The 21,253-nt window shown below is 42.2% G+C and overlaps 1 protein-coding gene across 2 annotated transcripts in view; it reads right to left on the reverse strand.

Moving 5' to 3' along the window:
* Positions 1-19,554, reverse strand: part of PRKAR1B (protein kinase cAMP-dependent type I regulatory subunit beta) — a 120,883-nt gene extending 101,329 nt beyond the window's left edge. Inside the window, exons 1-2 of one of the 2 annotated variants that reach the window (XM_044980545.1) lie at positions 19,365-19,554; positions 17,777-17,960 (exon numbers count right to left, since the gene is read on the reverse strand). In XM_044980545.1, coding sequence (XP_044836480.1) covers positions 17,777-17,953 — 177 coding nt within the window. In that variant the 5' untranslated portion in view covers positions 17,954-17,960; positions 19,365-19,554. Of the gene's footprint in view, positions 1-2,356; positions 2,649-17,776; positions 17,961-19,364 lie in introns of those variants that run through there. The other variant, XM_044980546.1, reaches the window with a different exon arrangement.
* Between the last annotated feature and the right edge of the window lie 1,699 nt (positions 19,555-21,253).

Raw genomic sequence — 21,253 nt, forward strand, 5'->3', positions numbered from 1 at the left:
GCTGTGGGAAGTACTCCTGTCACCTACCTTCCAAAATCTTTTTTTTTCCAGTTGATCTATAGAATCTTTGAATGTCCCATGGGAAGATACTCATGGGGGAGTGGGTAAAAGAACAGACTTTGTCATGACTATGTTTCTCTTAAGGAAAGAGTCTAAATCAAAAGCCACACATTAATCAGACCACTGTACCTCTGCAAGAAGCTCTGTTCCGGGTTTCCCACCACCAGAACACAGCAAAACTGCTGGCTGACCTTTTTCAATAGGTTGCATATTCTGGAATCTCCACTGCTAGGGGCCAATGCTAATCTCACTCCTGATTTATGACAGTGTAAGCAACTCCCCTGAAGTCAATGGAGTTACATCCATGTAAAAACTGAATAGATGAGATCTGAGTCAGTCCCTGGAGTACAATGAAAATTGATGGCTGGTTTAGCGCCAGCTGGCCAAAAGAAAGGCTGAGTTCTGAATTGCCACTCCTGCAAAAACAATATAGAAAACGATGGGGAATCCCTGAAGAGGGACTAACAGGGGAGAGAAACAGTATGGGGGGAAAGTCCTGGGAGTTACAAATGTGTGTGGCAGTCAATGATGTTTATCAAAATGTATCATGATCCACTGAATTTGTTTAACTTCCCCAGAATTTAATTTAACAACACTACTTTCTCTTGCATCCGACGAAGTGGGTATTCACCCACGAAAGCTCATGCTGCAAAATGTCTGTTAGTCTATAAGGTGCTTTTACAGATCCAGACTAACACGGCTACCCCTCTGATACTACTTTCACAGTAGCGCTCCAAGTCCCCAGTAAGATGAGTGCCCCATTTTGCTAGATGGTGATACCAAAAAACAGCCCCTGTCTTGGAAATTCTTATCTAATTTGTGTGCAACACATGGAGGGAGTGGAGGAGGAAGGATGAGGGTACCAGTGATAGACATGTGGTTAATTACCATCTTAACCAGTTGGTTTTGTTGACACAGGAAATGAGTTATGGTTAGCTCATCAGGTATGACACCAGAAAAGATTGTGCTACATAAAATGTGTCCTGTTTTACTGGCACGTGTCCACAACTTTAAAGCTTGTAAGAAAAACAGATGATTAATACATGGTTTGCCATAGATGTTTTTGAATGTCTGACAAATCCAGCTATGCTGCTTATCATTTCTCGTCTTGTTCTAGTCACTTTCTCCACCCTTACTGATACTCCTTCCTTTCTTAATCCAAAAGTACCCTTTACATCAACACTGGTATATTGCTGGTGGCTGAGTTAAGGCACAAATTAGTATTTCTCAAGCTGCATAATTCAAAATGACAGCTCCCAGCACATCCTTGTTTTGGTCAAAGATAATTTTTAAGATCTAGACTACTGAACTTTTCTGGAGACCAGACAAAACGCTTGATTCTGCAGCATGCCGAGTGTGCTCCTGTGGGAGACAAGTTCCCTTTACTATTTGGAATCCTAGGCACTTCTGCAAGACCCATTGTGCTAGGTGCTGTACAGGCACAGAACAAACTGATTTTATTGAAGTATTCACCAACTTGAAAAATAGAGCTCCAAGCTACTGAAAATTTCTTCAATTCTATCTCAAACTATAAATCATGTGGTTAGAGGATGGCTAGACTGGATTTTATGCACTCTCAGAACAGTGAATCATGCAGAACATTCTCACCAGATTCCTCCCCACAACATACACACACAGTAAGGGTCTGGATGCACCGTCTTATTGAGAAGAAGAAAGCAGCTACAGCAAAGCAAACATTCTTAAAGAACATACAAAAGTTCTGTGCATCTCTAATTTTAATGTTTACTAACATCAAACTGATATATTTTTGAAGAATTTCAAATATTAATAACCCACACTGCATTTCTAACTTCATGTAATTCTTCAGTTGTATAATAAACTCTGTTCATTCAGAGTGGCCAAAACTATATACAGTTTCTCCAGACACTTGATTGCAAACCTAAAAATCCATACTCCTTCTAAGAAGACAACATTCTGCTAGTAAACACTTTAATTCTGAAAGTACAGTAAAAGGTATACTATTAAAACTAGATAGTCAGGTAACTAATTATATGTTACTTTGCACTTACACTTTCTTTTCATACATGACATGTATTTCTACAGAAAATGATTTATTTGCAATGTCTGAATATTACACACATGCTTTTTCTGTTTTTTTGTATATTGTATAATAGGCATTTGTGAAGAATTAATAACTACTATGTTCTCTAGTACAGTACAAATTCATAAAAGGTAAAAGGCTCAATGAGGTAACATAATATCACAATTCACACGCCTCTTAAACCCAATTACAGTATAAACCAAAAAATATTAAATAATTATAAAAGTGAGTTACCATATGATTCATTTTAAAAAGAAGTCTCTTCGCTACAAACTCTCTTTATATAAGCCGCAGACAGTTGACTGGTTGGCTTTTCCATGTGCCGCTATCTGTAGTCTAGGTATGCTTTCCATTACTGAACTCAAGAGTGCTTTTTGAAAACAAAAGCATACACTGTGTCCAGGGTATTGCTCTCAAATAGCCATCTTCCTTATATCCTGGGGTAAAACTCCATAAACAGAGCAAATATTTTGAAGGAAGAAGAGACTCTCTTAAGATTAGTTCAAACACTGATCATCAGACATAGCTTGCTATGAATGCTTGTGCAGAACTCACTTTCAAGTAAACACCTCACCATTCTTTTGTTGGCATGACAACAGGCTTTCTCACTCTCTATTGGAATGGCACAGAGAATTCACAACAGCAGGGAAATCATATTTCTAATTTAAAATGATAGTCTATGGAGAAAATAGGCATGCAGACTAGACCACTGTATAATAGGTGATAGTATTGGATCAAATCCAATAGCAAGCGCCTTATTTTCTTGACTTTTACATTAGTAACTGCACTGACTTCAGTGGAATTACTCCGAACTTACATTGAGGAAGTAAGAGGAGCCTTGGGCCTGGCATGTGTTAAATCACTACTATAGTGGAACCACATCAACACGCCCAGAAGTTACAAATCCACATCACTGCCTTACAATAATATAAACCATTTCATCTACAAAGAGTGTGATCCTACTGCCACCAAAATCATGTGGGTCCTGATCAAATACCATAAAATTCAAGACAGTCCATAGTATTGCCAGCAAATTCAAGGGAGTTGGACTGTGAACTTGGAGTACTGCAGTTGGCAGCTTGGGTGGATGTAGGATTAGGAACAAAAATTGGAAAGGGAACAAGAAATGTCATCCTTGCCTATAATTTAAAAAAATAAAAATGTAAATGTCTGCAGTGGCCTGTTTATCTAATGTATGTGTGACTGTAGCTAAGGAACTTGTCCTGGGAAGGTTTGGAGCACGACACAAAATAATTTAGTGTGCTGACCTCAAAGTAATAGGTCATTTAGTTCTCCAATTAGTGTTTTCATAGGGTATGAGCCAAAGCATTGCAACTGGTCACAATGCTGAACAAGTGTTTGAGTTAGTCCCTTCCTTTCATACTTGAGTTCAAGAGTATGTTTCCTGACCCATAGACTCTCTTCTTTCTGAGTTCGTACATTTTCAAGGAGAAATTCATTTTCAGCAGTTCCTCCTCTCGTATCTGCTTTTCATGCTCAGTCATTGTCTGAAAACTCACAACGTGAAAGCATAGAGACCTATGACACTTGTCAAGGTCCAAAGCCCTGTATAGCTTTACAATAACATTCCAGAAAGACTTTCAAAAGCAAAGCTGGCCATTAAGTTTCATTAAGTGATTTCCACTTTGCTCCCCACAAGTTATTCACTTTGTTCTAAAACTGCCACCCACACAGAGTGCTCGCCAACTGAAATATTTTCTCGTTTTCCAAGTTTAGTCCTCAAGAAAGTTTCCTAATTGATGGTCCTGAAGTCTGTGTCCTATTTACTCACAGACAATGTACAACACTGTTAATGACTGAGCAATCTTCCTGACTTTTGCCCCCAGAACTGACCCGGAGTGATCACCACTAGGAAGGAGTAAGTAATTCAGTTTTCATGACCATTCAGTTATTGCTAGCGACTGCCACCTGGAATTATAAAGATTAGAACTGCAAAAGACTTATTAGGTCAAACTATTCCACTTTGCTGGCAGTGCCGGTTTGATCTCAGTATGGGACTCATTCCAAGCCTATTGAAGTTGACAGGAATTTTGCAGTTCTCTACCCCTATTCCTCTGACTCTGCAGTCCTCACATCTCTGACTGCCTTTCTGTCAGCTCCTCACAGATGTTCCCCCTCCATCTACATCTCAACAGGGAGAAAAATGAACATATCTTCTCATCCAATCCTGTCATCATCACCACAGACAACTCCACTATCTGCCCCATCATATGAGCTTGTAACTTTAGTGGGGCTTTTGGACCCAATTCTCAGCATTGCCCCACCTACATCCAGGCTGTTAAATGCTGTCATTTCTTCTTCTATGGCATCTCTGAAATCTGTCTTTTAATATCCATCCCTTACCACTAATGTCCTTATCCATATCTTACACTATGTCTACACTACAGCCTATGTTGGCAGAATTTATATTGCACAGGAGTGTGAATAAACCACCTCCCTGAGTGACATAAGTTACACCGACACAAGTGCTTGTGTGCACAGTGCTATGTCAGTGGGAGAGCATCTCCCGCCAACATAGCTTCTGCCGGTTGTGGAGGTGGTTTTATTATTCCGACAAGAGAGAGTTTTCCTGTCGGCAGAGCATCTTCACCAGATGCGTTGCAGAGGCACAGCTGTACCAATACAATGATCTAAGCAAAATACTATTGCCAAAACATTCCTCTCTTCTTTGACTCTGCCTACATCCCGTTCATCTTCAAATCCCTTCACTGGCTTCCTCTTACCTCCTGTATCGCATTAAAACTTGTCTTCCACTTCAATGCCTTGCAGAATCTCCTTCCATTACCACCATTGCCCTAGTTTCGTATATATACTTCACTATAAAGTAGCAAGGTTATGTTACAAAACACAGAAGGTATTTTCAATGTTTAAAAGCTCATATTACCAAACAGAGAGAACTGTAGCCAAAGGTTCTGCTTTTTAAAATCCAAGCCAAGAATACATCTGTATATATACCTAGTATGTGAAGAAAAAAATCACCTAAAACAGCTTCGCTTCTAATAGATAAACATCACTTCCGATTGAACTGCAAGGATATTTTGCTGCACTTTTCAGCAACATCAATGCTTCTGCGTGAAAATTTTCAACTTTGCCAATATTACAGGATGTACAATGCCAAATCCTCAGCTGTTTACTTACAGCCAGATTCTGTTATTCTCATTTATACTGGGGAATACCTAAATTCAGAAGTAATGCCACTGAACTCAGCGAGACTAGCCGAGGAATAAGGATTTATTTAGTGTAAGGGTGGCAGAAATTGGCCCTTAGAGCACAGGAAGAAAAAATGATAATTTCTGTGAGGTAAACCACGAAGGCGCCTCAAAAACTCCTATTTGTGGTATCACTCCTCAGTTATCCATGTTCCATGACACCTCACTGCTCTCCCCCAACATGCTTCCGATGTATTTACAGTGCTTTAGTAAATGACAGAGGTACCAAAAAGATGTGGTTCTGATCTGATAACACTCTGCAAATCAAATTGGCATCCTGAAAAATCAGTTCCTAAATTTCTTTGCTTGCATTTACTGATTAAATGATACTGCTGAAAAGAGAAGACTAATAAATGGAGAGAAAAAAACAAAATTATGGATAGAAAATGACACATTAAGTCTGTGACACTACTTCCTGGAAACTCATCAGGCTTAGAAACAAATTTCTTTTTCATGTTCTGTAGATAATCTCCATCACCAAGTCCCTGTGGCATTTCAGAATGTTTTAGAAACAAAATTACACAGTAAATTACTATCATGTATTATTTATATAGCACTCACATACAGACACTAGGTATGTAGCGGATGGGATGCAAGAAAAGTAAATTGATAACGTCACCATTTTCTTTTAGAACATCTCAATAGTTCCACAGGTTGGTTTAGTTTCTCTCTGATTCACTATCACTTCATGATGTAGGGCAGGGGTAGGCAACCTATGGCACAGGTGCCGAAGGCAGCACGCGAGCTGATTTTCAGTGGCACTCATACTGCCTGGGTTCTGGCCACCAGTCCTGAGGGCTCTGCATTTTAATTTAATTTTAAATGAAGTTTCTTAAACATTTTAAAAACCTTATTTACTTTACATACAACAATAGTTTAGTTATATATTATAGCCTTATAGAAAGAGATCTTCTAAAAACGTTAAATTGTATTACTGGCACGTGAAACCTTAAATTAGAGTGAACAAATGAAGACTCAGCACACCACTTCTGAAAGGTTGCCGACCCCTGGTGTAGGGGGAAGGGGGCTGGGGTTAAATGGGTTTTTGGATTAAGTGAATTCTTAGAAGGGATTTAAAGTAGGAGGGTGTTGGCTCACATTAGGCTGGGTTGAGGATTCATGGATAGTAGGCCATATGGAAGAAGACATAAAGATGGGAGATGGATCAGTATAAAAAGAGTAATTAGTAAAGGTGCTAGGGGACCTTAAATGGGGTCAGGGTTGAGTAGACTTGTTCTTCATCAATATCCTTTTATCACTAACATTTACCCAGAAAGGCTGCAAACTATTAAACTCACAAAGTTTTGCAACAGACCTTTCTTTTAAAATGTCACTGATCAAAACAGATATAATTTGGTGCAATGTGCCTTTAAGATTTTTCCTTTCAAAAATCCAGATTTACTTAAAAAAAATTTTTAAAAAGCACAACTGCCATAAGCTTCTGGTGCTTCTCTAAATGCTATTCTTATAGCTAAACAATATTCCTCCAGAGTAGATTTGATGTTGGTGAACCAGAAAAAAAGTTTTCTTTTTTGTTCTTACACAGACTCAGAGCTTGAAAGTGAGCAAGTACGACCTATTAGAGGCATCGAGTGGGGGCAGTTAGTTAGATTGCAGGGTGGGAACTCAAGACAGGGGTATTTTTTGTAATTTTAAGAGGAATCCCTATATTAAACCTGTCTCTTGTTGCTGCTGACACTACCTGGCAGAATGGTTACAGAAATACTGTTTAAAAGCACTTGATAGTGTCTGTTTACTTTAAAACCAAACTCTCTCAGTCTTGCCCAGTTTCTTAAACATGTTTCAAGGTAGATCCAATTTATGCCGATTTTACATTTCCATTTTATTTGTTATTATTTCTATCTCCCATGCACTTTATTTAGAGCGGTTAATATGGGCAAAGCTGTTTGACACAGCTTTAACAGCCTGATCCAGACTCCCCAAAGCATCTTCTACAACCAAAAGAAAATGAAATAAAATACACCTCCACCTCGATATAACGCTGTCCTCGGGAGCCAAAAAATCTTACCGCTTTATAGGTGAAACCGCATTATATCTAACTTGCTTTGATCCGCCAGAGTGCACAGCCCCGCCCCCCTGGAGCACTGCTTTACCGCGTTATATCAGGTCGTGTTATATCGGGCTAGAGGTGTAATCTAGAAATTAGGTTAGTGCCCTTGATTAAAGACACAATGACTTTTTGGCCATGACTAAACTAGCTGCAGCCTTACTTAAAAGGCTCTTGGGAAGCCTTGCCCAACACACTGACAGAGAAAGGATTTGAGGAAAGACAATTTAACATGCATCACAGGAGAAAGGAACAGAATCTTTCATCTGTCTGCATTCTAAACTTTGACCTTACATGAAGAGTCGGTATTATATAGTCACAGGCATTTCACATGCAACAGCAAACCAAATTAGTGAAAGAACAGCTGAGCCATGTAAAGTAACAGGACCAGATCCCTGACGAAAAAAATCAGCATAATTCTAGTGCCAGTGACATCAATGAGAGGAGAGTTTGACCAATGCTGAACTGTTTTGAAATTAATTATCACAAGCAGTACCTGTGTTGGTATTCACAGCAGGCAGACCAGGCACTGAATTAGAATAAAGACTGAATTGCCCTTGTACCAAGATAAATCTACACTAGAAATCCCTGATCAGTTTTTAAGCAATCATGTAATGCTTTTACCAGTGGTATAAATTCTAGCATAAACCTAGCATAGGGATTTTTGCCACTGTAACATCTAACCATGGCTGTAAAAATACCTTTGCCTAGTCTATGCCAGAGCTTATACTAGAGCTAAAAAATGGGTCTGAGGTACCCTAACGAAACCTTAGAAGTGGTCTCTCTAAAACAATGGGGGGCATTGTGAGTGCTTGCACCACTTCTGCCTTTGCTATAGATAAATAGAAGACATCAGTCTCCAAGAATGTCAATTATAAACATTAAAAATCTCATCCACTACTTAGGGCAAACTAAGCCTGCATTGAATCTGCATGCTTATGCAATTCCCACAGATTTTGCTGGATGCTCTTCAATTTCAGCTTTCACTTAAAAAAACCTGAAGCTTTTAGCGGTTCTGAATGCAAAAATAGCTGTTGCAATGTAAATCAAACTACTGCCATTTTACTGAGACTGCAACAAGACAGAATGAAGGACTAGAACCAAGAGAGGTGTGAACTTGCCCTATAAATTTTAACAATGGTACATTTGCATTTAAAAGCTTCAAGCAGACTATGAGCTGCGACCAGCTGACTTTCCTCTGAAGCACCCGGCATTGGCCACTGTCAGAAGACAGGATTCTGGGATAGATGGACCTTTGGTCTGACCCAAGTTGGCCATTCTTATCTACTTACGACTTTAAGTTAAGTATGAATGACTCTTGTCAGATCCGTGGATATTTCTGAACTGATGCTTGTGCCCTTAAAATGCTTATTTTGAGGCACTTTAGTTTAGGTAGCATTCTGTATACTCAAGAAATGAGTCAATAGCAGCTTATCTTTTGTTTGAAGAATTAACAAAAAATATTGCCGTAGCTTTTCTTCAGATATAAATTACCCCAAGCAACAGTGATGTTACTCCTTATCAAGCTAGCCAATCCCCAATCCAGTTTTCCACTAGAAATTAAATCATTTTCTAATCCGTGCTATAGTGGCAATGCTAGGGCCATTGAATAGGGAAGATGTTGAAAATACCATTGTGCTGATGCTGAAAAATAATTAAAACCCCAAAATGAAAGCACTACACTTGAAGAGAGCTGGGTCACATGAGGTTGTAAACGCCTTTCAAAATAGCAAAGGCCACTGAGGGACTCAGGAGGGGGAGGGATAGCTCAGTGGTTTGAGCATTGGCCTCCTTAAACCCAAGGTTGTGAGTTCAATCCTTGAGGAGGCCACTTAGGGATCTGGGGCAAAAATTGGTCCTGCTAGTGAAGGCAGGGGGCTGGACTCAATGACCTTTCAAGGTCCCTTCTAGCTCTAGGAGATTGGTATATCTCCAATTATTACCTTTTAGGAGCTGGCAAGATATTTAAACAAGATGAAATTCTGCCACTGGACAATGACAGATCCAGCACTTCTTTTGGACTTTATTACCTTAATTCAGCAAGGTACTTTACTCATGTACTTCAAGTTACTTATGTGCTTGTCTCACTGAAGTCAATGTTTTTTGAAAGTCAATGGGACTACTCATGCTTAAAGATAGGCATGTGCTTAAGCACCGTTCTGTTTTAGGGCTTTAAAACACTTGATAATCAGAAACTAAAAGCACAGGATACATCTAGACAAAGTAAGGGCAGATAATGAGCAACTTTCCCTCAGAGTCTGCCAATGAATTCCAGTCCAGCAATCCCCACTTAGAGAATTGGGAAGGTATTGTCACATGGACAAATGTAAACTAAGAGAGGGAGTTAAGAGATGCTCTAATTTATTTCTGACACATGGTTCTCAAGAGCACAATTTCAGAGATTAAAGTTTCCCTAACAAGTAAAATAAGTTACTAAAACACATCACTCCTGTGTTTAAAAAAATCTAGGTTAAGGGATTTAAAAATACAAATATTTATATAAATATAAATACAAATATTCCAGTCTAAACCTTTCGAGGCAGCCTGTCTACCCAATCTATCAAGTTCTTATACTGGTGACCAGCACCGTAGTGTCTGAGTGCTTCTCACAGTTCAGAAGATATAATAATAGTCCTCTAATACTGCATCGGGTAGGAAAATCTGCTCAATTTTTTGAGAGTGGTTGGGGTGGGGGTCGTGAGCACATGTGTACAATCACTATTGCGGGAAAGCTAACTTGAAGGAACGAGCTGTACATTTAGTTCTGAATGCAGGAAGGTTAATAGTCATCCGGGGAGTGAATTCCATTATTTTCATCTGCTTCCTGTGAAAGTTCTGTCTACCAAGCTCAAGAGTCTCCCCACTACTGGCTGAAAACCTTATTGCTGCAAAGGAATGTAGCTATTGTGAGAGGTCATGGCTACAGAAAGATGGTCTGACACTTGGGTAGCTAGGGCCCTAGGTGTATGAGCATTTATTATCAAGCTAATATTTTAACAACTGTGCATCAGTTTACTACTGATATTTCAGCAAATCTCAGCCCTATGTTAATAGTAAACTTGATATGATTTGGTTCCTTCTCTTTCTAGGTAGGAGGTATGTGTGCAATATTATCTGGGGATCTCCAAATGGAGCAAGCACAGATAATCCTATTGCATTCTATTACTTAGTAGGTAAGGATTGGAGAAAATCCTGTATTCCTGTTGGAAAGCAGTGTTCTTAGAAGCTGTTTCATACACTGGTAAAGTGACCAGAATAATTTCTTAGGTGTAGAGCTACTGACTACAGTGATGCTTGAAAATACTGGGCCCGCTCATACAATATGTTGAGCATCTCTTGTGAGACGCTGAGTGCCCTCCTCTCCCACCAAAGTCAGCAGAAATTGAGAGCAACTCATCACCTGACAGGAGATCCTCAGTACCCCACAAAACTGGCCCCATTATATAATAATCACCGCTGCTCAGACATCTGTTTATTTAAAACTAACAATGATTAAGAAGCTCATCTCTCTATACTGTCTATTGGAGAAGAGAATTTGGCTAGCAGGGTATGAGAGAGTTCAGGAGTGCTTTCTGGGTGGGAGGTTTCAGCCCTTTATTTGGCATTTGGCCAATATATTACCATGTATTTCATTTTCTTTCTGCGTATATGTGCTGAAGGAATTTGTTGATGGGTATACCTTATAAATGGAAAAGTAAAGTTGCTAATAATAAAATTCAATATAGTCTCTTTGCGAAGTGGGAGATCTAAATATGGTACTTGGCCAAAGACACCAAATTAAATGGTTCTTGAAGGCCAGGGGTGAAAGTAACTTAAAGGACTTACTGATACACCAGAGTCCTGAGCGGGGCATGGCCTCAACCGAAAGAGGCATGACCTCAGCCAGAAGGCTGTGGCTGGGATCCCCAGGGCCTTTAAATCATCCCGGACCTACCAGCTGCAGAGGCGGGCCTGAGCCCTTTAAATCCCTGCCGGAGCCCTTTAAATCCCCGGTACTCCTGCCACTGCGCCACCCGAGCCCCGCTGCCGGAGCTCCGTCGGCGATTTAAAGGGCTCAGGGCTCCCCGCAGTGGCAGGAGCACCAAGCCCTTTAAATCCCTGCCCGAGGAGCTCCGGCGGTGCTTTAAAGGGCCCGCAGCTCCCCGCAGCGGCTGGAGCCCTGGACCCTTTAAATCGTCACCGGAGAAGCCGGTCCAGTCCCTGCAGCCCAAGCCCTGCAAGCCCAAATCAGCTGACATGGGCCAGCCTCTGGTTTTTAATTGCAGTGTGTAGACATACCCAGAGTGGCTGATAAGATAGTATGCTCTGCCTGCCATTTCCAGCAGCTAGGATGCAAGCAAGAATTAACATTAGAGACAGAAACTAGGTTCGCTCTTTTGCTATCCTTTCTTTCTCCCTTGGTGTGTGTGTTTGGTTGGTTTTGTCCTTAAGGAAACCAGACAAGTTATTTCTCTTTTCCGCAAAAAGGACAGTTAATATCATCTAAGAAGTCCATCAAGCAGAGGTATCCCCCTATAAAGGAGTCTGTATAGCTAAAGAGAATGGGAATAAGGGAAATTGTTCAAATGAAAACCTTAATTAATTCTTTAAGTTCCAAATGCTTTAACTGTTTTCTGTCCTTTTTTGTGTTCAACAAAAGGTTCAAGATTTTTAATGGCAGTTGTTACAATGAAAATAAGTCAGCAAGACCTTTCCATGGAACCCCAGACCACACTTAACAGTTTAATGCTGTAACAGTAAACAAGGGTTTTATTAACATTTTATCCTTTGTTGGGCAAGAGATATTCCCTTAGCAACACTATAGGTGTGTTCTCTGTGACTAATGTTTGGCTTAAACAACTGCACCTTTGATCCAACAGACCCAGGATTTGTTTACATTCCAGGAATGCTGCAAAGTCCACTTTTTCTTCCCTTGGGCATTTGGGGAGGAGGTGGCTTGGAAGAAATGGACTGTTTGGGGCTGTACTCATGATTGGTTAGGCTATTTTATTCTGGTTTGTGAAAGCTCTATCTCTAAACTGACGACGTTCAAGGTCCCACATTTTGTTTTAAGCCCACTGCCTTCTCATTCGGATCTTTTGTTAAGAACCATCGTCAATCTGTGCTGTGCAGAAGTCTTTGTTAAAGAATAAAGTAATCTTATTGTCACCCTGGCTTTCCCCTCACAATCCCTCCCTAATGTTTTGTCACCCATTGCATTGTGTCCTTCGATATTTGTTTATAAACTCCTTGGGGCAGGGATCATCCTGACTTACCTGTATTGCTAGGCACCTATCTCACTTCGGAGCAATATAAAATAGTAAATAAGGTAAGAGCTGATGTAGTACATCTAAGACAACCAGGTCCTGCTGTATTTAATTAACAGAAACAGATGTACTAATGATTCCCAGCAATTATTTTTAAATTCCTGTATTCTGGAATTGCTATGGCTAGTAAATCAAGTTTGTGTCAATAACCCCACCTCTCATCCCAAAATTTCTCAGTGAATTTTGGAGACTATGTCCTGGCATTCAAGTCTATTGCCATTTCTCAAGAAACAAAGTTAGATTTTTCTTTAACTTTAGAAATTTGGAAAATGAACTAAAATAGCCAATTTTTTGAAAATAACTCTTAGACCAAATGTTTTAAGCAAAATCTTAAACCCAAATATTTTCATTGCTCTCCCTAAGCAAGAGTAAAATATTGTATGAACAGTCATATTTGGTGTAACTCAAATTCTGACAGCAATTGTTGAGCTCATAATTCAGCAAACACAAGGTATATTAAAATTGTCTTGGCACAGTTTCCTGTAATAATAGTGCCGGTAGGTATTAAAAACAGGATAGAAGGTTTTTGAAGTAATTCTCTTGACTTTTGTTTACAAATTATAAATCACCCCATCACAAGCCATCAAAGTGCAGGATTCACCAGTTTTGCACTCTTGGGTCCTGATTCTGCATGTGATGCCCAGAGCCCATATGGAACCTCACCACTTCAGTGGGGTTCCATATGGGGACAGGGATTCTATGACGAGATAACTGGCTCTGTGGATGAGGGGAAAGCAGTGGATGTGTTATTCCTTGACTTTAGCAAAGCTTTTGATACAGTCTCCCACAGTATTCTTGCTGGCAAGTTAAAGAAGTGTGGGCTGGATGAATGGACTATAAGGTGGATAGAAAGCTGGGTAGATCGTCGGGCTCAACGGGTAGTGTTCAATGGCTCCATGTCTAGTTGGCAGCCGGTATCAAGCGGAGTGTCCAACGGTCGGTCCTGGGGCCGGTTTTGTTCAATTTTGTCATTAATGATCTAGAGGATGGTGTGGACTGCACCCTCAGCAAGTTTGCAGATGATATTAAACTGGGAGGTGTGGTAGATACGCTGGAGGGTAGGGATAGGATACAGAGGGGCCTAGACAAATTAGAGGACTGGGCCAAAAGAAATCTGATGAGGTTCAACAAGAACAAGTGCAGAGTCCTGCACTTAGGACAGAAGAATCCCATGCACTGCTACAGTTGAGGGACCGAGTGGCCAGGCAGCAGTTCTGCAGAAAAGGACCTAGGGGTTACAGTGGACGAGAAGCTGGATATGAGTCAACAGTGTGCCCTTGTTGTCAAGAAGGTTAACAGCATTTTGGGCTGTATAAGTAGGGGCATTGCCAGCAGATCAAAGGACGTGATCACTCCCCTCTATTCGACATTGGTGAGGCCTCATCTGGAGTACTGTGTCCAGTTTTGGGCCCCACAGTACAAGAAGGATGTGGAAAAATTGGAAAGAGTCCAGCAAAGGGCAACAAAAATGATTAGGGGGCTGGAGCACATGACTTATGAGGAGAGGCTGAGGGAACTGGGATTGTTTAGTCTGCAGAAGAGAAGAATCAGGGGGGATTTGATGGCTGCTTTCAACTACCTGAAAAGGAGGTTCCAAAGAGGATGGATTTAGACTGTTCTTAGTGGTACCAGATGACAGAACAAGGAGTAACGGTTTCAAGTTGCAATGGGGGAGATTTAGGTTGGCTATTAGGAAAAACTTTTTCACTAGGAGGGTGGTGAAGCACTGGAATGGGTTACCTAGGGAGGTGGTGGAATCTCTTTTCTGAGAGGTTTTTAAGGTCAGGCTTGACAAAGCAATGGCTGGGATAATTTGGTTGCGGATTGGTCCTGCTTTGAGCAGAGGGTTGGATTAGATGACCTCCTGAGGTCCCTTCCAACCCTGATATTCTATTATTCTGTGCACTTGTGCACATTGCAGGGCTGAGGATCTTATGTTGCTAGCAACTTATTGGACCTGATCACCCTAAATGCTTCTACTCATTGAGGGACCACACAGCTCAGTTGGATCTTGGATGATTGCATAGAAAAGAGGGGAGTGCTGCCTCCACAGCATCATCGTACTGTTGCCCCTGTGAGTTTAGAGCTCAGCAAGCTGGGTACGGTTGTAAGGACTACTCTCCCAGGGCATTGGTTCATCCCATCAATCCCAAACAATTGACCTAGTCAATCTTATCCTACATTGGAAGACCCTCAATGATGTGAACCCCTTTCCCCTCAAGGAGGTCTTTGGAGACTGCTGATCGAGGGAGTCATGCTGATATACAGAGACAGAGACTAGCCACTATTTGAAAGCTATAGGTTTCCAGGGATGTCCCAAGATCTGTAGATTCAGGGGGCTCAGTGCTTAAAGTGGTCTGAAAAAAGTGGGAAGCCTATCATAAACTGGGAATCAGCAGCTTTGGTAAGACATTGCTTAAAGTGCACCCCTCGGCAACCCAGCTCAATTATTTTATTTTTTTGCCAGGTCTACACAACCCATTGGGACATCACCCAACTTTAAGCACTACAGGTCTGACTCCTCTGACTGTTCCCTAGGAGTTAAGGCAAACATTGCCTCCTTCCACTGTCAACATGAAATTCACAGAATTTCCTGTCCTGCTTGGGTTTTTCTCACATAAGAGATGATCTAGCCTCTAATCTCTTTTGGCTTTCCAAACACTGGAAAGTTTTCACTGGTTTGTATGGGGGCAGGTTGTTTACTACTATGAACTCTTATCCACTGCTTTCTTCTGAAATAGTAAGAACCTAAGTGAAAACAATGTAAGTTCTCTGGACAGGGACAATGTAAATTCTAATTCTGTGCACAGCATCTAACACAGTGGAGCCATGATCCCTTGCTACTGCAATACAAATAAATAATCCCAATAGCCAAGGAGAATAATGATAAAATACTGAAATAATATGGACTAGCGTGGCACATTTTAAGACAGTGTTTTGCAAAAGTATGATGCACGTCCCCCTCACACTAGCTACAAAGTTCAGAAGATGTATACATTAAAGTGGGTAAGTCTCTACCAATACATAGCAAGGTGGAGGGACCAGAATTGGTTTCATTGTGCTGAAGTGGAGTTCAGTTTTCAAAAGTTTAGAAAAAACTGTTTTGATGTGAATTTTGTCTTTTTTGTCATATATGTGCCACAGCTAATGATCTTGATGCTCCCCTAAGAGTGTTACCTTCTCATAACATGATGTACACACTAAGATGTTTCCAACAGTATATAAATAGTTCTTTTTTATTTTAAAACAACGCCAGTTTGGGGTATACTATCCTATACAGACAGTCCAATATATCTAATATGCAGTGTAAACACAGCCACTCATATATACAATGCATGCACAACATATAGTACATGGGTTGCATTTGCAGCTAACTGATTATTATATTTCTTGTTCTGTGCATATTTTTTTTTAACTTGAAATTCCACATTTACAATAAAAATACTTTAAAAAATGAAGTCATGTTGCAACCACATAAAACTTAGACCGTGATCCTGCAAAAATTTACACACTTACTTTAAGCACGCAAGTAGTCCCACTAGGACTCTTAGGCTTAAAGTTAAGTACATGTGTAAGTCTTTGCAGGATTGAGGCCTTGCACATTTAAAGATCCAGGGCCCCATGCTCCCTTCTGCATCTATGCTTGGAGGAAATCCTGTCTCCACAGAGGAGAAAGTTCTTTGCAACATGCTTCCCCTCTTCCTTCTCAGGCCAAGATAGCTTTTGGCAAGCTCTGTCGCGTTCCAGCTGAGGATGTGTTTATCGGTGCTGCTTTTCCACATAAAGGGTGGAATTCAGGGCCAAGCCTGCCCGTGACCACCTTATGAAGGCCTCATCAAGGGGTAACTGTCTACCCCAGGTGGCTGATTATTAGGTCCAGGTGCTCGATTATCCAAGCTTAGTTAGACGAAAACTCTAAATGGAGACAGGAAGCTCTAGTAGGGAGGAGCTCCCTGGAGAAGGCTGAGCAGGGAGCCTAGAGGGTGAGCTGTCTGTGGAACCCACCAGAATGAGGAACCTGTAAGAGATGCTCTTAGAGAGGGGAGCCTTGTAGGAAGAGGGATGCAGTCAGCAGGTATCCTAGAGGGCCTGGTCTCAGCCAGGGTCTCCCAGACAGTGGTCGGAGGCTCTGCCTGGCAGGGATCACCTGCTGTCCCTGGGGAAGAGTCACAGTGGACTAACCTCCCCTCACTCCAGAGAAGGCTCTTACTCTGGTAGGGGCAAGAGTCCTAACTCCAGAGGCAAAGACTGAAACTGAAAGAACCCTTGAGGAAGAGTCTGAGTAAAGGTGAGCACTAGAATCAGGTGAGAGACAGATCGACTAAGAATGCTCTGTACTGGCTTTTCTGTTAATAAATGAGACCCTCCACAAGGAGGTGCTTCTTAGCATCCAACAGTCTGTTTGGACTTCTTGATTCCCATGGGCGTGGGAAAAATCAAGTAAGGGTTCATCTGTGAGGGGGCACTCCAGATCAGCCTAGCATGATGACAAATCTCTACACTGTGTAACATGCCTTTTCAGAGCAGTCAAAGTATAGACAGTCCCTGTAAGCACCACTCCAGAGGGAGTTGTGCTCTCCAGTATGGACAGGAGTCAGTGTGGTCAAGTAGCAGATTGGCCCCTGCGCATTTCCCAAGATCTACCCAGAACTTGGAGATTCTACGATGGGGGTAAGGGCAAACTACATCTCCTGACATTGGAATGATTAGGGAGAATCCACACGTTGCTCTGCTGTGCAGGTCCTTCTGATGGAAGGGGAGAACAGGGCCCTGTATGTTATAATGCTATAAATTTTTATAACTCTCTGGATCAATTTTATCAGTCAGTGCAATTGTCCTTGCAATCTGCTGAGAAATTATAACCCTTATCCCACAAAAAAGTTGTGCATGATATCAGATACTGCACTAGACATATGCAAACAAAAGTTTGTTTCTTAAGAGCTTTTTTTAAAGGTTAAAGCAGAATGCTAAGAAAAAATGAAACTTTAAGAACATCCTTTGCATTCATACACTTGGAAACTGAAATAGAAGCCACATGAAAGTCACTGACCTTTTCTAATTTTTCAAAATGTTCTCTGAGGAACTTCATTGGCCGGTCTGGTTTTGCGATGCAAAGGTTTACAATGCACTCTTTCAAAATCTGTTGGATGTTATGCTTCTGAACATAAAGCTCACATCCCTTCAGACTCTCATCTTCTTCCACATTGCAGGAGGAAGAAGCAGCCATCTTCAGGCTTGTAAACAGAAAACAAACGTAGGTAAGAAAATGGTGCAATTTAGATATCAAAGAGAATTCCTGAAGTCTTTTGTCAAAGCAATTTGACAGAACTAAGGTATTTTAATATTGTACATCTTCTCTTCACAAGCTAACGATTAGCACATTTCAGAGTTGTGGCACTTCACATGCAAATACTGAATCATGTCATCTCTACAAAATCAACATACCAAGAATTACAAAAAGAGCATTCAAATTATTAGACATTCTTCAACATTTAAAAACAATGGTGCAATAAATCATGCACACTATGAGTTTTAAAGATATCTGCCAGATAACAATGTAGAGTAATGTCCCCATCGGTGTACAAATGGAGTCTAGGTCCCTCTCTTCAGGGTCCTAGATTTCTGTAGAAGATGGAGGGCATCTGACTCTAGTAAAATACTTTAACACTCCTTTTTAAAAATATATATGGGGCAGCTCTCTTGCACCAAAGAGGAGTTTGGTGATGAAGGAAAAACCTGTTTGATTCCTCCAATTAATGTGTGTTCACCGACTACAAAATAAAAGGGCATATGTTTGTGGTCTATTAGATTTATATTAACTTATATCAGATAATTTAAGTTTCATCACCTCTTCTCAATTCCCATCCTCAGAGCATCTTTTGAGGTTTGCTTTCAACCCGCAGGAATGTTTCATGACTGGGGACAATTTCAAACAAGAGGGATATTTTTTTTTTTAAGAAAAACAATAGATGAGATGCTTAAATGCTCCCTTGGAACAAAAAACAGCACAGCAAAATCCTTCATCACAAGAGCCAGATGCTCTTATAAACCTGGCTCAAAATGAATCTGAAACGAGACAATTCTCCCTCCAACTAACTGAAACTTGGGCTAAGGTTGGGGATTATGTCTTAAAGCTGATTTGGAGGGAAACCCCTTCCTCCCAAGAATTCATTTTAAAGCATCTCCCTCCATGTGGGAGAGAATGTAGCTGTGTGTTTTACAGAGAAGTGGGAGACTCTCATGCTGGACTGGGATTTGTTTTCGGGTGGGGGTGCGGGTAGGAAAGGGGGCAGGGAAGGGGGCATCTCCTCTCCTTTCAATTGTCCCAGTGCCAGAGACGACATCCCCTCCATCAGAGCATCTCCCAGCCTTTGTGAATGGCACCGTGGAGGTGGGGTGAAGAGAATAAGCAGCCCCCTCCCCTGCCTCCACCACTAGCACCAGGCATTGTGCTGCAATAAACCCATTGTTGCTGGGCAGCAGCTCCGAAGCCGGGGGGGGGGGGGGCTAGGGGGATGGAGAGGGAAAGGGGCTGTCAAAACCCAGAGAGGAAGGAGGACGCGATGGTGCCAAACCAGGCCAGGGGACGAGAGGAGCCGTGGGGAAAGGATGTGGAGCCAGAGGGGCCATATAAATACCTGAGTGGCTGGAGCAGTGACAGCAGCGGCTCTTCTCTCTCTCTTCCCTTACGCAGGGGGGCGAGGGCTCCCGCTATTCTGCAGCGCAGCCGCCGCCTCCTGCCCTGGCTGCTGCTCCCCTTCCTCGGCGGCCCTGGCAGGTCTCCAGCGGAGGGTTCCCCTTCGCCGCCCTGCCCCCCCGACCCCAGCGAGCTCGCCTACAAAGCGCTGCAGCAGCAGCTCCCCCGCAGGAAGTCCCGGCTGCTGTCAGTCACGCACAAGCACAGCCTCCCTCCTCACCTCCTGCAGGCACAGCAGGCTCTGATTCGGGGGGGGGGGGCACGCAGCCTGCCCCAGGGACCGCAGCGGGTGTGAGAGAGGCAGACAGATACGCCCGGCGAGGGGCGCCCCCCTTCCCCCAGCCTGCGGTCCCTAATCGTCAAAGTGCCCTGGACATCTGGATCTTGATTTTTGGGGTGGTGCGTAGGAGATGGAGAAAAGGGCCAGGGGTAGGGTGACCAGACAGCAAGTGTGAAAAAGCGGGGGACGGGGGTGTGGGGGTAATAGGCGCCTATGGAAGAAAAAGGCCCAAATATGGGGACTGTCCCTATAAAATCGGGACATCGGGTCACCCTAGCCAGAGGAAATGGCAGCTATGACATCGGTGCCACTCTGTGACAGGTGTACCCGTTCTCTGTTTCTGTGGCTCATAACCTGGGAGTCTTGCTGCATCACCAGCTGCCCCAATAGCAGCAGTTGCCAGGGGTGCTTATGAGCTGCTCTTGGCACCACGGCTGCATCCTTTTGGCTGCCTGTGCCGTTGTCACCCCGGATTAGATTACAGTAGTGCCCTTGACTTGGAGTTACGCCTTGAAACTTCTCGTGCAGAAAGCGGTGGCTTATCAGTAACGTCTCCCTCGACGTGCACATGACACCTGTGCTCCACAATCACCAGCTAATGTCTGGATCAAGCTGAAGGAGCTGGGTTTAACCTATAAAGCCCTACATGGTTTGGGGCTTGTCACTTTCAGAAACTGCCTCTCTATCCTATGATATTGCGGAGGTTGTCATCTTGTGAGGTGCTCAGGCTCAGAGTTCCAATGTGCTACCATTCTGCTCTACATAACTTCTTATACAACCCTCATCAGCATAGTACCAGAGTGCCTTCCAGTAGTGCAATAAGGAACGTGACTAATCTGTGTCATGTGATACATTTTCTTTCCAGGAGTGGAACCATGTGCACAGTATAGGATCTTGGGGTACCCAGGACTGGGCATCACCTTGTTACCCCCTGCCTCCAGCACGAGAGAGACTTGCTTGTGCTTAACTGGGTGTCAGCTCCCTGATGCTACCAGCCTGTGAGCCACCCAAGCACTCTCCTCTGGGCTATGCCAGCCCTTACTTTGCCTTGAGGGTTAACAATAGGTGCACCCCGAGCCCCTTTGAAGCATTTCCCTATAGTGTCCAGCTCCTATCCACCAAACACTCCCAGAAACTGCAGGTCTGCTGTCCCCAAGAGGAAAGTGTACATACCAGCTTGTATGATTCAACTCAGAATCCGCCCCTGCTTAATATCCCAACACTTGGATATATTTATAGTGAAAACAAGGACATGTTTATTATCAGAGGTAAGAAATAGTAAGAATAATGAAAACCAAAGGTTACATATAGAACAAAATCATAACATGATTTCTAGAGACTAAACTTAACAAGCTAGCCTTCTGTCTAAAGGAATTTATCTCACCACAAATGTCCTTTGCAGCATTTTAACCAGGGCCCTTTGTGGTCCCATTTTCATGAATATAATCACACGGCTTGATTGCTTCCTAGGAGGAGAATGATGTGGTGTTTTCTTTGCCTTCTTCTTATATCCCCCAAAGTTCACTTTCTGTACCAGAATCAAGATAACC

The sequence above is a fragment of the Mauremys mutica genome, chromosome 11, assembly GCF_020497125.1.
Source record: "Mauremys mutica isolate MM-2020 ecotype Southern chromosome 11, ASM2049712v1, whole genome shotgun sequence".
NCBI classification, from domain to species: domain Eukaryota; kingdom Metazoa; phylum Chordata; order Testudines; family Geoemydidae; genus Mauremys; species Mauremys mutica.